This window comes from Bufo gargarizans, chromosome 2, assembly GCF_014858855.1.
Source record: "Bufo gargarizans isolate SCDJY-AF-19 chromosome 2, ASM1485885v1, whole genome shotgun sequence".
NCBI classification, from domain to species: Eukaryota; Metazoa; Chordata; class Amphibia; order Anura; family Bufonidae; genus Bufo; species Bufo gargarizans.
In genome coordinates this window covers 702,093,050-702,109,366 of record NC_058081.1, presented here as the reverse complement: position 1 = coordinate 702,109,366, position 16,317 = coordinate 702,093,050, and the positions used below count along the sequence as shown (strand labels likewise).

The window sequence follows — 16,317 nt, the reverse complement described above, 5'->3', positions numbered from 1 at the left end:
AACTAAGCTTGCTTCATTGCTTATATTTTGGCTGTTTTGTTTTTATGCTGCCCCAACAAAATGTATTTGTTAACAGGAATCTGTGAAATACAGAAGCACAATGCATAAACTCACCTTCTTTCTGATATTATTTCATAGATATCCCGAATGTCCTGTCCTGAAGACTCCATGGAACCATAGAAGGCCAACTGGCTTTCTTGGTTTGCAAAATCCACCTAAAAGAAATACATATTTCCATCAATTTACAAGAACAGTCTTTTTTTTCTTCTTTTTTTGTATGGCGTGTCCTACTTCTGTACTACAAAAATGGCTTAAAGGGCCTACACAGTGCTATAAGTATGCTTAATGCAGCAATAAAATGTAGGCTCTGGATCATGCAAAATTAGGTCCCCGTTTAGTATTGGCTATTGCAAAAGTCTTCAGTTAAAGGGGTTGTCTCATCTCAGACACTTATGGACTGGGATACACCATCAATGTCTGATAGAGGCGGGACCCATATCCTAGAGATATGCCATCAATGTCTGATATGGGCCAGCCCCTTTCAGTTTAAAAAACATTGGGCTTAGAGGCATCCTTCAAATAAACCTAAACCTCAAATTACAATCTGTTCTTTGACTCTCAAAAACACCTGAGGTCAACGTGAAAAATGCTCTTGCTCGGGTGATGAGGAAGATACTACCGTAACAAGAGATCGCCACAAGAAGACATAACAAGAGGAAGGATAGAACTACAGGGAAAGTGGAAATGGGATGGTATAGGCAGGGGTTCTAGACACTGGGAGAATGTATAAAGGCAGTGTGTGTAAGCCTATACATTGTATGGGGACTGCTACAGAATCAGTAAAAAGATTCAGAAAATTTCACTGACCATACAAAGAAATGTAAAAGAAAAACGAGATGCAATTCAGACACTGAATCATCTCCCCCAAAATGATCAGGGTTACCTTAGTGTAGAGATCTAACTGCTTACCAGTAACAAGAGAGGTTTAAAGAAATAAAAACAACAGGATGCTCAGAGACACAAGGCAGGCGCTCCGCTACTAAATGCTTCACGTCAGCCTACAGGCTCTGGGAAAGCTGGACTTATTTAGTAGCTTTCCAGTGTATTATGGATCCCTTGCAAAGGATTTAACATAAGTAGAACTTGCTAGAAAATCCTACTCATTTCAGGATTTAAATTTTTATGAACTTATTAAGGTGGTCTCTGCACACCTTAAGGATATTCCCACCAATCTTCCTCCCCTTGGTCTCTTTTACAGCTGTTTGGGCAAATTCAATCTCATTGTAGAGAATCAGGGCCATGCCTTTAAAGCGATCATACACCACCTGTCGGGAAAGAAAAAAAAAAAACAAGGAAACATAAGAGCCACGTCCACTGGGGACTTGGTAAAAGAGCAGCGTTCATCTTGTCTTGTTTCAGTGAGGATTCTGACTTAATGACAGTCTTGTATCCCATGTACCAAAATGGATTCCATTATTGCCTTGATGATGAATTCTAATTTGCTTTTATCTTCAGTTCTAAAGGCTTAGCATTTACTCTAAGAAATGCAACGTATTCCATATAAAATCTTTAGCATTTTTTGTTACTGGTAAGACAGCTGTGGGCTTGTAGAGAGGTATGAATGAGCGCGGCCTCACTTAGCAATGAATATATGGATGTACAATGTATACTGCGTCCTCTCCACATACTGCTGTCAGGGGAAAAAGCGGAAGCTCACACATTATTGGCAATACAGATGGTGCAGGGTTTGCTCATATACGTGTACTATAACATGACTATTACAAATATAGTCAGACCAGCTCACAACTTAGAATTTATCATCTCCGATTAAAAGGTCATTGCGTCTGACAATATATGTAATTGTAATATAAAGGATGAAAGGACAGGAAAGAATTTAAGAAGATGAAAGATTAACAAGTAACTCATAATATGTGATGGTTAACATACCTTAACCACTGGCCCATAACGGCTAAAATGGCGAGTTAAATACTGTTCTGTGACACTAGAGGACAGACCATCTATCCACACGCAGTTAGTTGGCATACTTTTCCCAAAGCCAAGCTGTGAACGAAAAAAATTGCCAAAATGTGAGATCACTAACCGACTTACATTTAGACAATTTCCAGAATTTTGATATTGATGGCATGTCCTCATTTGAACGGGAGCAGTGCTAAAAAGTAACCAGCTGTGTCCATTACACAATGTACTGGAGCTGTACAGTTTGGACCTCTACTGATCTGATACTGACCCACCCTGAGACTAGGCCATTAAAGGGGTTGTCCGAGTTATTTTTTTGTTCTTTGTATGTTTCTAACTAGGCAAATGTAAGGACTTTACAATTCACTTATTTTATCTCCAGTTGCTGCTTTCTCAGATTTCACTGAGGGTCACATGACCTGTGATGTCAGCTTCTCTCCCTGCTCTGATAATGTTTGGTGCAGAAGCCTGAGATCAGATATGAGTCTGTACACAGACTCCCTGTGCTGGCCACACACCCCTGGATTCTTAACCCCTTCAGCTGCACAGACTCTGGGCTGAAGGCTTTACTGAGTAGCTGCAGGCAGTGAGGAAACAAATGCTGGGCACAGTTTTTTTCATAACTCAGACAACCCCCTTAATATCAAAATACTGGAAAACCCCTTTAGATGCATATACACTTTTCTTTTGTATATTTGGGGTAGGGGGGTTATCAGATTGATAGGTTTTCATTATTATTCAGCATGGGTGCTAAAGCTCTTTCTATATAATACACATGGAGAATGCTGTTCTATAACAGGTTTGTAAAACTTATTTACAAGTACTTCTATCATATGATTGAAGTTTCGTCATTAAGAATAGTGATGGAGCAAAACAGTGTGCACATGTCTCCCTTCCTGATTTGCTGCTATGTCTATGGCAAAGCAGCAGCAAAGAGGAAAAGAGACGGCATGTGCACACTGTGAGCGCCGTCTCTTTATACAGCTGATCCGCAGGGGTGCCAAATGCCGGACCCCGCCGATCTGAGGATAGGTCATCAATATTAAAAGCCTGAAGAACCTCTTTTAAAAAAGCACTGTGGGAAATTTTCTCATCTTTATCTACATTTGTAAAGTACACCAGGTAAAAACTAGGACAGATAATTCCTTTAATTGTACTCTTTATTGCAGAATTAAAAGGCTTATCCCATTTCAGACAATGAGAACATATCGCTGGCTCAGCTATTTCGGTCAGCCCCACAGGAGTGAATAAAAATGGTGGCTGCGCAAGTGCGGTGTGCGCTCATTGAATTCATTTCTATAGTGGTTCCAAAAAATGCAGAGTGCAGTGCTATTAGGAACAAAGCCCCCACTTTGTCGGCTTTGTTTTTGGCTGCGTTTATGATATAGGTACGGGTCCCAGAGGGAGAGAGATATGCCACCATTGTCTGAGATGGGAATACCCCTTTAAGAGTCTCAATGTGAATCTCAAAGGCATGCATGCAGAAACTGACGTCTGGTCCACACAGCAAATTCTTCAGGATTCGAACAGTCAGAGCATGGGTCAGATTATATAACAGGGGACAGAAACAGAGCTAATAATAAAGCACCCGGCAAGAGAATTTCCTGCACTACCTTTAACCCGATTTACAAACCAAGAAGATAAAAAAAAAATCCTGGATTCGTTTTTCATAATCAGCAAATATTGTGGCACTAACCCAACAATGCAAGATATTTCATCCCATACTGCAGTTAGTTTGATTACACTTGTGGTGGGGCCTGCACTGGTGTTTAGCGTGGGGAATAAAAGCTGATTCGCTCTACAACTATATACCTTCAACCGGTTGTTTCCCAGATACTCTCCGTCCATCTTCTTAATGGCTTTACAGACGCTTGTAATATCACAGTACTGCAGAAACGCATACTGAGGGACGCCATTCACCTTCTTAACGTCAATATCCTGGACAGAAGAGGAGATGAATACAGAAAGATCAATAGGGCAGAAGTGGTGTGAATGCAAACCTAGCGAGATAGGCCAAACAAAAGAGAATGACACATAAAAAGAACTAGAGACAGAGCAATTACAAACACATGCCAAGCTCGAAAATCATATTTTTAACAGAACATGTGCTTTCTAGAGTATTACCATACTCTGCTCATATTGTTCAGTGCATGGCACAATTATAATACAAATTAAAATTAATCAATGTTGCTTTAAAGAGGTTGTGCAGTGCTCCTCAGTATAGATCATCAACATCAGATGAGCAGGGCTCTGACTCCCAGCACCCTGGCGGTGCTCCTGCAAGTGCTGCTTTCAATTACCTGCTCATCGTCTCAGCAGTGCAACGTAATTATAACTGCTTGTCCCATTTACTTGAATGGGACGATTAGTTGTAATTACACTGTGCTGCAAAGACAACAATGTGAGGGAAATTTTGAAGAAGTAGCAGCACTGATTGGCGGGGGTACTGGGAGTCAGACCCCACTGATCTGATATTAATGAAATGTCCTAAGGATAGATCATCAATATACTATCACTACAGAGCTCCTTTAACCCCTTAAGGAATTGACATATTTTGGCCTTTGGGACTGCATGGGTCATTACAAATACAGCAATAACAAATATTTAGATTATTTTGTTGCGCTACTACTTTTAGATAATAAAAACATTAAAAATGAATAAAAATTGTATTTATGTCATCACATTCCAAGAGTTAACTTTTATGACCAATGCAAAAAAACTAAAACAAACGAGAGTTGCAGCGTTCCTGCAGCATGTACTGGGTAACATCTAACAGTAATTAACAGCTTCTGGTCTGGGTGCTGTTATCGGGATCTAAATCAATCAGCTCCCAACAATACACCTGGACCAGAGGCTTTTAGCCATCACCAGAACTGGACACCCCATGAAGCAAGAACTCTGCGATTGTGAGGAAGAGGGGCCGTAAGTATACAGCAGCTCTGTAGGCTGGACCCACTGCAAGCTGCCCTAAGGAGTTAAGGAATTTCAACTGATCAAAACCTATTAAACATTAGAACTAATTGTTAAGCAAATTCTTGCTTCGGCCATAACATAAGCACTCCTGATCCTATCATACACATACCTGCTTGGCCAAGCAAGCATATGTGATCACTAGGAAAAGGAGGAAAGCAGTGTGTTCTGTCTACATACATCTAATGTGTATGGGCAGCCTTACAGCTACAGCTCACAACAGAACAAAGCAGCTACAAAAATAAAATACGTCTCTGAAGCAGCTAAAGTAAACATACCACAATCTCCCCAAATCTCTGAAAAACAGTGTGCAGATCCAGGGGGGTGGTGGTTTTCTCCAAGTTGCCAATGAAGAGAGTCCTAGTGGCCTTCGGGTGAAATTCATCTATTCGCTCATCCAGAGGCCGGAATTCATTTTCACTTTCTGTTTCTGGAGGAAATAGAGGACATGCTTGAAGTTTTTATATCACTATAATATGGTGGGGGTCACTAAGTACAGCATATATTACACACAGTACACAGTGCTCATTCATAGATATAGGATGGATATTCGCATTTGGTTGGCTTCCATGGACACAGATGCGATAACGTACCTGGTCCTACCCATGCTGTCACTTCTATCTGCATTCCAAAGAAAAGTTTTCCTTTTGAGGCATTAAGTGCTTTCTCCTGATCTTCTTGTTGCCTAAAGAAGACCAGACCGTATCGTTCCTCGGATACACCATGTATCTGCACTGATGTGACTTTCCCGTACTTCTTGAACTCATGAAAAAGTCCGTCTTTAAGGCTTGTATCTGGAGATGAAAGATACATTTTCATGCAGTTTCATAAATCGCTTGTGCAGAAGGAAACGTTTGCATTAGGATTCATCTTATGCTACTTTCACACTTGTGCTTTCCTCTATTGAGATCAGTCATAGGATCTCAATAGTGGGGGGAAAACACTTCCGTTTTGTCCCTATTCACTGTCAATGGGGACAAAACTGAACTGAACAAAATGGAATGCTTTAAAGGGAATCTGTCACCTATTTTGACCGTATAAAACCGTTAACATAGCAATGTGCAATAAAGTACCTTCATTCCTGCATGGGTCTTCTTTCTTTTATTCAACTTTTCATTTAGATGAAAAAGCGATTTTTCTGATATGCAAATGAAGTCTCAAGGTGCCCAGAGGGGCATTATTACTCTGCTCTAGTGCCCAGTAACGCCCCCCTGCAGTGCCCAGCCCGCCTTTCTTCCAAGCCCAGCATGCCTCCTAAGAAATAAATGTCCTCCCACATACTTGCCGAACAGCGCTGTCCCCTCCACTACGTCATTTAATTTATTCACCCCACCATCCTTGCGTTCTCCTTTCTTGACCTCCGAAATCCCACGCAGCCGCAGTATCGCTGACTGCCTGCGCCTGTACGATACTCCGGGTCCTGAGGGCAACAGCGATCTGATTACGTCACTGGGCCCGGCGCATGCCCAGTGACTATTGAGGCTGTTGCCCTCAGGAGCCGTAGGATCGGACAGGCGCAGGCAGTCAGCGATACTGCGGCTGCGCAGGATTTCGGAGGCCAAGAAAGGAGGACGCAAGGATGACGGGGGTAAATAAATTACATGACGTAGTGGGGAGGGGGAGGGGCACCGTTCAGCAAGGATGTGGGAGAAAATGTATTTCTTCGGAGGCGTGCTGGGCTTGGAAGAAAGGCGGGCTGGGCACTGCAGGGGGCGTTACTGGGCACTAGAGCAGAGTAATAACGCCCCTCTGGGCACCTTGAGGCTTAATTAGCATATCAGAAAAATCGCTTTTTCATCTACATGAAAAGTTGAATAAAAGAAAAGACCCATGCAGGAATGAAGGTACTTTATTGCACATTGCTATGTTAACGGTTTTATATGGTCAAAATAGGTGACAGATTCCCTTTAAAATGCATTCCGTTCCGTTTGATTGCGTGCCCATCGCGGACAGAATAAAGCTGCAAGCAACGTTTTTCAACGTTTCTGTCCGCGGTGTGGTGCAGAGCAAGACAGATCCATTATGACACACAATGTAAGTCAATGGGGACGGATCAGTTTTCTCAGACGCAATATAAAACGGATCTGTCCCCCCTATTGACTTTCAATGGAGTTCATGACGGATCCGTGTTGGCTATTTTAGAGAGAGAATACAACCGGATCCGTTCATAACGGATGCAGATGGTTGCATTAGTCTGACATAAGCGTTTTTGCTGAACCCTGCCAGTAGCCTTAGGCCCCTTTCACACGGGCGACCCGGATTTGCTCCGAAAGCGTCGCGTGTGCATTGTGGGAAACCCGTGCGCACGCAATTTCAGTCAGTTATGACTGTGATTGCGTTGTTCAGGTTTTATCATGCGGGTGCAATGCATTTTGCACACGCGTGACAAAAAACGTAATGTGGTACCTAGACCCGAAATTCTTCACTGAAGCTCGAGTTTGGATTAGGTGTTCTGTAGATTTTATTATTTTCCTTTATAACATGGTTATAAGGGAAAATAATAGCATTCTTAATACAGAATTGCGCTCATCACGTGGTGAGCGCGGTGACGTCAGCGCAGGTCCTGCTGAATGAAGATAGAAGTTCCTTCTGACGTCACCACATGGTGAGCGCAATTATGTCAAAGGTCCTTTAGCCGGCTGCACGAACAAGAGGATGAGGTGAGTTAATTTTTTTTTATTTCTTTTTTTTTAAAAAACTCTCAAGCCACATTTTACTAAGCGTTCTGTATTAAGAATGCTATTATTTTCCCTTATAACCATTTTATAAAGGAAAATACAGTGATTAAACTTTAATGGGGTTGCTCATCTCTATCATCTCCTAGAAACCATGCGTGAAAATTGCACCGCATCCGCACTTGCTTGAGATTTTCACGCATGCCCATTCATTTCTATAGGGCCTGCGTTGCGTGAAAAAACACAGAATATAGAACATGCTGCGATTTTCACGCAACGCACAAGAGATGCGTGAAAATCACCGCTCACCTAAACAGCCCCATTGAAGTGAATGGGTCCGGGATCAGTGCGGGTGCAATGCGTTCACCTCACGCATTGCACCCGTGCGGAATTCTCACTATCAATGGTGGACATAGAAGTCTTCAACATTATATTTTATTTGCACTTAAAGACCATCTGTCAGCAGATCTGTACCTATGACACTGGCTGACCTGTTACATGCACATTTGGCAGCTGAAGACATCTGTGTTGGTCCCATGCTGCTGAGAAAAATGAAGTTTTAATACATGCAAATACGCCTCATTGCTCCTAGAGGCTCATTTGCATATATTAAAACTTTTTTTCCAGCAATGCAGGTACTTTTAAACATGGGACCAACACTGGTGTCTTTAGCTGCCAAGCGCACATGTAACAGGTCAGCCAGTGTCATAGGTACAAATCTGCTGACAGATGGACTTTAACAACAGCCAACGCATACACTACCTGTTGAGCGCACAGGGAGATTCTGAACTTTGATCCCAAAACTTTTGCGAGGTTCATCTTTATCCAGAGATAAGAGTGTCTGGGAAGGAGGTGCAGGGACTGCTGCGGACTGCACAGACCTCGCTGGAGACTCATCACTCGAGGTGCTGCTGGAATCACTGCTGTAAAAAAAAATTCAAATACGGTACTGTCAGACGTCTCAAAACACAGACCGGTGTCCAGCCATTTTACTTATATAATATATCAGGTAATGCTATTCATCAGCTGCTTAAAAAAAATTGTGTGAAAATGTAATATTTATGATCAGCCATTTTGTTTCAGGAAGAAACCATATACTCAAGGCATGCCTTAAATTAATAAAAAATAAAATAAATGAGATGCACTGTTTGAGGGCAGTGATTGGCTGCAGCACTGACATGTCGTTGATATAACATCACTGCTGCAGCCGGGCCAACAGAGCCTTGCCAGATGAACCGCAGTGGCATAGCGGGACCAGCTAGGTAAGTAATGGCCAATTTTTTATTTCAGGCATGTCCTGAGTGTTGTCTGGTTTCTTCCTCCTTTTACACCAGTATCTGAGCACCAGCCACATCTGAACTACTTAATGACAGGTATAGTGTTACAGATCAGAACCCCCCCTTTATGAGAAAAATCAAACCAATGAATCGTTCAAATAAAAGGGCAGAGCTCTTGAGCCACAAGGGGGAGCCCTACATCCACATCACCGGGTAGGAAAGTCAAAATGACTCACTGCCTATTAGTGATATTCACTTTGCAGAACGCAAACATTACAAAAAAGAGAAAAATAATATAGGGAGAAAACATTTTGCAACGTACATACATAAAACAGTTAAAGCTGTTGACCACTTAAAAAAAAATATATATATATATATTTATATATTTTTTTTTTTAAAACTAAACTGTATGCAATTTACAAAAAAAAAAAAAAAAAAAAAAAAAAAAAAAACACATACTACCAGTTCAGTGCCAATCTCTTACATTCAGATTTGCTGTCCCCCTAGTCACTAACGCCTTCTGCACCGACTGTACAGCGATCCCATTCTAAACATGGCCACTAATGGAGCAACCTTCGACCAGACTCATCCATCAACCTTCTCTATTGAAAACCAATGACACGTGAAATTAGCGCATGTGCAGTTTGAGGGGGCTGACGGATGAGTCCGTTCACGTCTTTCTCCATCAGCAGCCATGTTGAGAACAGCAGCTCTGTGTAGACAGACATTGCTGAAGCAATGACGAGGCACTGGCAGTGCTTCTGGGTGAAAGATCACGCACACACATCTGATGATATAAAGCGGCCTCAGGATAGAACATCAATATCAGATCAGGGGAATCTGACTCCTGACACAATGAGGTGGTCGTGTTGGCACACTATAGGAAAAAGCTCAGGCCTCTCTGGTGGACGGGACCATAAGAGCACACATAGGCTGGCTCTTTTTCCTATAGTGTGCACGGCCACTGCTGCTGGACTGCAGGGTGGTCATCACCATGGAAACGAGCAGTGTATAATGTGATTGAAAAATTAATCTAGCCAGCAAAGGAGGCAATATGGAAAATCCCAATACATTAGTAAGCGCCTTGTATTAACTTTATCTACATGATAAATGCGTTTTGCTGAAGTGACACAACCCCTTTAAGGCCCCCACACACATTAGTGTATTGTCATAAGAAGCCGCAGGCTCGGCCGACAACCTAATGTGTGTAAAGGGATCCTTTTAACTGAATCATTTGCCAGACCCCTTTGCTCTCCCAGGAGAGGCACATACAGAACATGCTGGGATTTTCTCGGCATGGACTGATGGCCCACTCGGATAATCACGTAATGTCTGTAAACATACCCATCCAATTGAAATGGTCAACGTTTCTAGGCATGTTCAAATGCAGATCGGATGCAAACCAAACATACGGTGGTGTGCATGAGCCCCTCTAAAGAGCTAAAAAGTTTGGTCCACATCCGAATTTCTGGTGGATCGGATGGGAAACCATTCATTTTAAAGGGGGTCGCAAAAGATGCGGACAGCATAAAGCTCAGCAAAAGAGATAGAACACGCCCTATTCTCATCCGTTTTGTGGACATGGATAAGGAGATTTTTGTGAAACTCACCTGTAAAATCTTTTTCTCGTCTTTTCCATTGGGGGACACAGACCATGGGTATAGCTTAGAGGTATTAGTAGGAGGGACACTATGCAAATGAAAGAGCTCCTCCTCCTCGGGCTATACCCCCAGACTCCACCAGGAGGAACTCAGGCGTTGCACAAGCAGTAGGAGAAGGAGCAAGAAAAAATCATGGAAACCATCGGACCAAGCCATAAGGTCCAACCAGAAACAGAAAAACTGAACTAAAGACCCCTCCTGCAACAGGAATAATGGGTGGGAGCTGTGTCCCCCAATGGAAAAGACGAGAAAAAGATTTTACAGGTGAGTTTCACAAAAATCTCCTTTTCTCGTGCTTTTTTCCATTGGGGGACACAGACCATGGGACGTCCAAAAGCAGTCCATGGGGTGGGAAAAAATATCAGCACCGCCAGGAGGAACGCCCCAACGGTCAAACAGGAACCACAGCCTGCAAAACCCTGCGGCCAAAGCCGCATCAGCCGAAGCCAGTGAATGCAACTGACAAAAATTTGCAAAGGTATGCAAGGACGACCAGGTGGCCGCCGTACACAGCTGAGACGCAGAGGCACGACTGCGTCTTGCCCAGGAAGCCCCCTCCGCCCCAATGGAGTGAGCGGCAATTCTAGCCGGGGGAACTCCACCACAAGCGTGACAAGCCGCGGAAATAGCCAAGCAGATCCAGAGCGCCAAGAACGGCGGACGGAAGCAGTAGCCGCGAGACACACCTTCAGGACCCGTACAACATCCAGGGAATGCAGAGTGCGTTCCCTGGGGTTAGCCGGAGAAGGACAAAAGGAAGGCAGGACAAGATCCTCATCAAGGCGGAAGGGAGAGACCACCCTGGGCAAAAAGAAGGGGACTGGACGGAGCACAACTTAATCCTGGAGGAAAACCATTAAGGCTCCTGACAGGAAAGAGCGGCCAGCTTCGACACCAGTCTGACCTAAAAGCTCGTGATGGGACGTGAACTCACAGCCACTGCATAATAGCCCAGAACTTTAATCACTACGCTATGTAGCTGTATCAGAAGCTATGGTCACAAGGAAGTCCAGATGAGAACAGTCAGAGAGACCCTCCTCAAAGGCTCGAAGGGAGCCGACTGCAGAGCGCGCAGAACCAAATTGAGATCCCAAGGAGACAAAGGGGGAACATACGGGGAACCGAATGCGCCACCCCCGAAGAAAGGTCACCACCGGACCCTTAAGAGCAAGGGACCTCTGACGGCCCGCGCCGAAACCTGACCTTACAGGGAACTAAGCGACAGTCCCTGCACAAGCCCCGACTGAAGAAAAGACAGTAACATCAAGATGGAAAACCGAAGGGGAGGGAACCCCGAACCCTCAAAAAAGGATAGGAAGGCCATCCAGGTACGATAGTAAATCCGGGAGGAAGAAGACTTCCCCGGACTGATCATGGTCCTAACCACTGAATCCGAGAACCCCATCTTTATCAGGATGGCGGTTTCAACAGTCACGCCGGTAAACGAAGAGACCGCAAATTCCGGTGGAAGAACGGGCCCTGAGACAGTAAGTCCTGTCCGTCGGGAAGAGGCCATGGGGCGTCCGCCAGCAACCGAGCCACGTCCGAAAAACCACGCGCGGCGAGGCCACTCTGGGGTGATGAGAACGGTCGGAGTCCCTTCCGCCTCGAACTGGCGTAGACCCTTTGGCAGGAGAGGAAAACAGAGGAGGCTGAAGTCCTGCCACGGAGACACCTGCGCATCCATCCGTACGCCTCCGGATCTCGGGCGCGAGCCAGGACCACTGGGATCTTGTTGTTGAACCCGGACGCCATTAAGTCCACATCCGGACGGTCCCATCTGTGGCAGATTTCTTCGAACCCTTCTGGATGCAGAGACCACTCGCTTGGATCCACCGTGTTGTGGCTTAGAAAGTCCGCTGTCCAGTTGTCCATTCCTGGAATGCAAACTGCTGACAACACCGGAACGTGAGTCTCCGCCCACGTCAGAATTCACTTCACCTCCTGCATCACCATCCGGCTGCGGGTCCCGTCCTGATGGTCGATATAGGCCACGGCCGCGGCATTGCCCGTTTGAACCCGCACTGGGAGGCCCGCAAGGAGAGAGGTCCAATAGGAGAGAGAGAGCGGAAAAAATCGCCCTCAATTCCAGAAAGTTGATTGGAAGGCGAGACTCTGCCGCCGGCCAAATTCCTTGAACCGTGCGAGACTGGAAAACGCCCCCCCAACCCAGGATGCTGGCATCGGTGGCGGCGATCGTCCAGGAGAATGCGAGAAAGGAACTCCCCGACCTCAGGTTCTTTGGGAACAGCCACCAAGGGAGAACTGCCCGAACCCGCTGAAAGGTAAAGGATCTCCTGTTGCGCCAGGCGAGTGTGAAACTGGGCATATGGAAAGGCCTCGAAAGAGGCTACCATAAGACCCAGGACCTGCAAGTATTCCCGAATGGAGAGGCACGGGGAGCGCAGCAGATGCGACACTGCCCCCTGGACCTGGGAGGACCTGAAGGCTGGTAGAATACTTTGGCAGCCGAGGTGTCCAAAATCACTCTCCGGAAGGAGAGCCTCTGGGACGGGAAGAGGCAGGAGTTTGGGAAAGTTACCAGGCAGCCGAACCGTTCCAGGGTCTGAACAGTGATCCGGACGCTGTCCGTGGTCTGCGGTAGAGAGGGGGGCCTCTATCCGGATATCGTCCCGACAGGGCAGCAAAGGAATGCCCCTGGTACGAAGAAGCGCCATGAGCGGTCCAGGACCGTGGCAAGGACCCGCGGGGTGGTCGCCAACCCGAAGGAAGGGCGACAAACTGACAGTGTCGACCCATAATGGCGAAGCGCAGGAATCGATGGTGGGATTCCGCAATCGGGACATGTGATAGGCCTAGGAGCAGCAGGGCGGGCTGACTGGGCCCTCTAGTGCCGGGAAGGCTGGTGCAAAGGAAGGCCTCTTTGCGGGCGACCTGAGACCCCCGGCGGAGGAAGCAGGCGACGGCCTACCAGATGAGAAACGGCAAAAGGCATGCAGAGACGAACTCGTCCAGCTGATCCCCACAAGGCCTGGAAACCCCAAAGGGGAGATTAGCAAGGGAACGCTTGGTGGAGGCGTCAGCGTCCCACACCTTCAATCAGATCTCTTCGCGCTGAGTGACAGAGATGGCCAACCTGCGGGCAAAGAGGGAAACAATGTCCCTAGAAGCTTCGCAAAGAATGTTAGAAGCCTGAGACATCTGGAGAACCAACTCCAGTGTGTTAGTAGCCGCATCTCGTACCGCCAGTTCCTGGTGGTGGTGTTGTAACCACACCGAGAGAGCACTGGCTACCCCTGCTGAGTGAAAGGTAGGTCACAGGGACGCGCTGCCAGCGAAAAAAGGACCTGGAAGAGAGTCTATGCGTCTGTCTACAGCATCCTGGAAAGAGGAACTGACTAAGACAGGAAGGGCCACATAATTGGCTAATCCGGCCACCGGAGGATCCACCTTAGGGGGAGGAGACACCTCTCCTCGCCGTCAGCAGGGAAAGGAAAGTATATTCATGCGCTGGGTGGTCGAGAACCTTATTAAGACCACCCCAGGCCCTGGACATGACCGCGGAAAAATCCCTCATGGACCGGGAACATGGTAGTCTCCGACTGCCTGGACGGAAAAAGGGGGAACTCCTGACCAGTGGAAGGAGGAGAATCCCCTTGGAGAATAAAGGTGTCTCAGACAGTCACCACTAAGTCAGCCACCCTGGTGGAGAGCTTAGGCGAGGGGTCCCGCTCCATGACCTAATCAGAGCCGGAAATTCTCCTTCAGACTTGCGCTCCCTAAGGGAGGGGAGAGTCGCCCGAACGCGCCTCTAGACGAGGGGGGGGGGGGGGGGAGAGCCAGAGCCATCCGAGGAGGGATGCTGCTGCTCACGCTCCCTGTTAGTATTCGGGCGTCTTCTGTGGAAAACCACTTAGAGAGGTGGTTGGCGTCACAGGATTTGAAAATGCCCTATAGTCCAAAAAGGACGTGGCTCGTCCGAGCCGGATAATTCTCCTTCGGAGTACTCTCCCTAGGGAGGGGGAAGAGCAGTCCGCAAGCGCCACCGGCGAGGTGAGGGGGGTAGAGAGACAGAGACATCCGAGGTGGGATGCTGCCGCTCACGCTGCCTCTTCGTAGTCAGTCACCCACTGTGGGGACCACTGAGAGAGATGGAGTCGTTAGCGCCACAGGATTAAAGGACATGGTTGCCTTGGTGACTAAGACCAATTTAGCGGCCGCGCTGGACATGGCAGATGCCCAAGCGGGGACCGCAGGCCCTCAGGGACGTGGAGGAGGGGGGTAAGGCAGGGATGCAGGTAATACTTATCTGCTCCTGCAGAACTTCTCCCTCGACTCCAGGACCAGCAGGGATGCACCTCATCAGGCTTCTGACTCCTTGTCCAGGAGTGCAGTGTTCTGGTGGAGGGTGGCAGCGGGAGACCCAGTAGCTGGTGGGATACCGGAGCTGCAGGTCGAGCCCGGATCCACTTGTCTTCTTTGGGGGGCAATGGAGGCAGCCAGGCAGCGTCCAAGGACGGCAGCGGGCATTCCACGGGGGACCAGGAAGGCGCCATGCCGACCTGTGTCCCCATCTAGAATAATATAAACAATTTTTGAAGGCTGAAAGGGGCTTTGAACTCAGAAAGCCTGGACATGGGGCAACAGCAGCAGTACCACTGAGCTACCAGCTTGCCTGGCACAAAACGGAGTAGAGTGATGAGGAGCTGCACGGCCATGAGCAAACAGAGTCTCCGGTGTAAGGAGAGTCAGAGCGGCATGCCGAGGCTCCGCCTCCCCTAACGCGTCATTATGGCGCGAAAAAAGCGCGCGAAAATAAGCGCGCGCACGAAAAATAAGCGCGCGCGCGCGAAAATATGCGCGAAAATAAGCGCACCACGTGGAGGAGCGGCCTGCCGGCGGGCGCTGAGGGAGCGCAGCAGCCAAGGCCCGACGAGAGAAGCGCTGAAGCCCACAGTTTAAGGGGAAGAGATGCCAGTACTCCAGTGCCAAAATGAAGAAAGTGCCCCATCAGGATCCTTCTTCAAGCTCACCCAGGCAGCCACAGACAAATAGACACAGAGGGAGGGGGAGGGATTGTGCAACACTTATCTGCTCAGCATGCTCCCTCGATGTCCAGACCAGCAGGGATGCGCCTCTTCAGACTTCTGACTCCAATCCAGGAGAACAGTGCTCTGGAGGAGGGTAGGCAGCAGGCGTCCCAGCAGCTGGTGGGATGCCGGAGCTAACAGGTCGAGCCCGGATCCACTTATCTTCTTGGGGGGAAATGGAGGCAGCCAGGCAACGTCCCAAAGACGGCGGCGGGCACTCCACGGGAGACCAGGAAGGCGCCATGCCGACCTGTGTCCCCATCTAGAATAAAAATAACAAAAAGGAGTAGAATCAGAGAGTGTCAACCTCCTTCACCAGACACTAAGCAAAGACTGAGTTCCTCCTGGTGGAGTCTGGGGGTATAGCCCGAGGAGGAGGAGCTCTTTCATTTGCATAGTGTCCCTCCTACTAATACCTCTAAGCTATACCCATGGTCTGTGTCCCCCAATGGAAAAAAGCACGAGAAATGGCATTTATACAGAAGTTAAAAAATAAATGGTGGCATGCACTAGGCCGAGATCTGTGCTTTGCAAACTGCAAAACATTTATGGCCGTGTGCATGAGCCCTAATAGAGTGGTAGTTCCTACTGAGCCCTGCAGGTGGCAGTGCTTCACTGAAATATAAGGAATTTCCCATACACTACTGCATTAATCACAATATTGTATGGGAGCAGCGATCTACAGACTGCATTAGAGAAAACTAAC

General features: G+C 47.2%; 1 protein-coding gene across 5 annotated transcripts in view; it reads right to left on the bottom strand.

Annotated features, from left to right (window-relative positions):
* SPEN (spen family transcriptional repressor) overlaps positions 1–16,317 on the bottom strand; it is an 89,066-nt gene that overhangs the window by 28,728 nt on the left and 44,021 nt on the right. For 3 of the 5 annotated variants that reach the window (XM_044282480.1, XM_044282482.1, XM_044282484.1), the window contains 7 exons: positions 8,385–8,545; positions 5,541–5,741; positions 5,226–5,377; positions 3,790–3,915; positions 1,948–2,061; positions 1,212–1,325; positions 115–215 (listed from right to left, as the gene is read on the bottom strand). In XM_044282480.1, coding sequence (XP_044138415.1) covers positions 115–215; positions 1,212–1,325; positions 1,948–2,061; positions 3,790–3,915; positions 5,226–5,377; positions 5,541–5,741; positions 8,385–8,545 — 969 coding nt within the window. Of the gene's footprint in view, positions 1–114; positions 216–1,211; positions 1,326–1,947; positions 2,062–3,789; positions 3,916–5,225; positions 5,378–5,540; positions 5,742–8,384; positions 8,546–10,509; positions 10,570–16,317 lie in introns of those variants that run through there. The other 2 variants (XM_044282483.1, XM_044282481.1) reach the window with 2 other exon arrangements.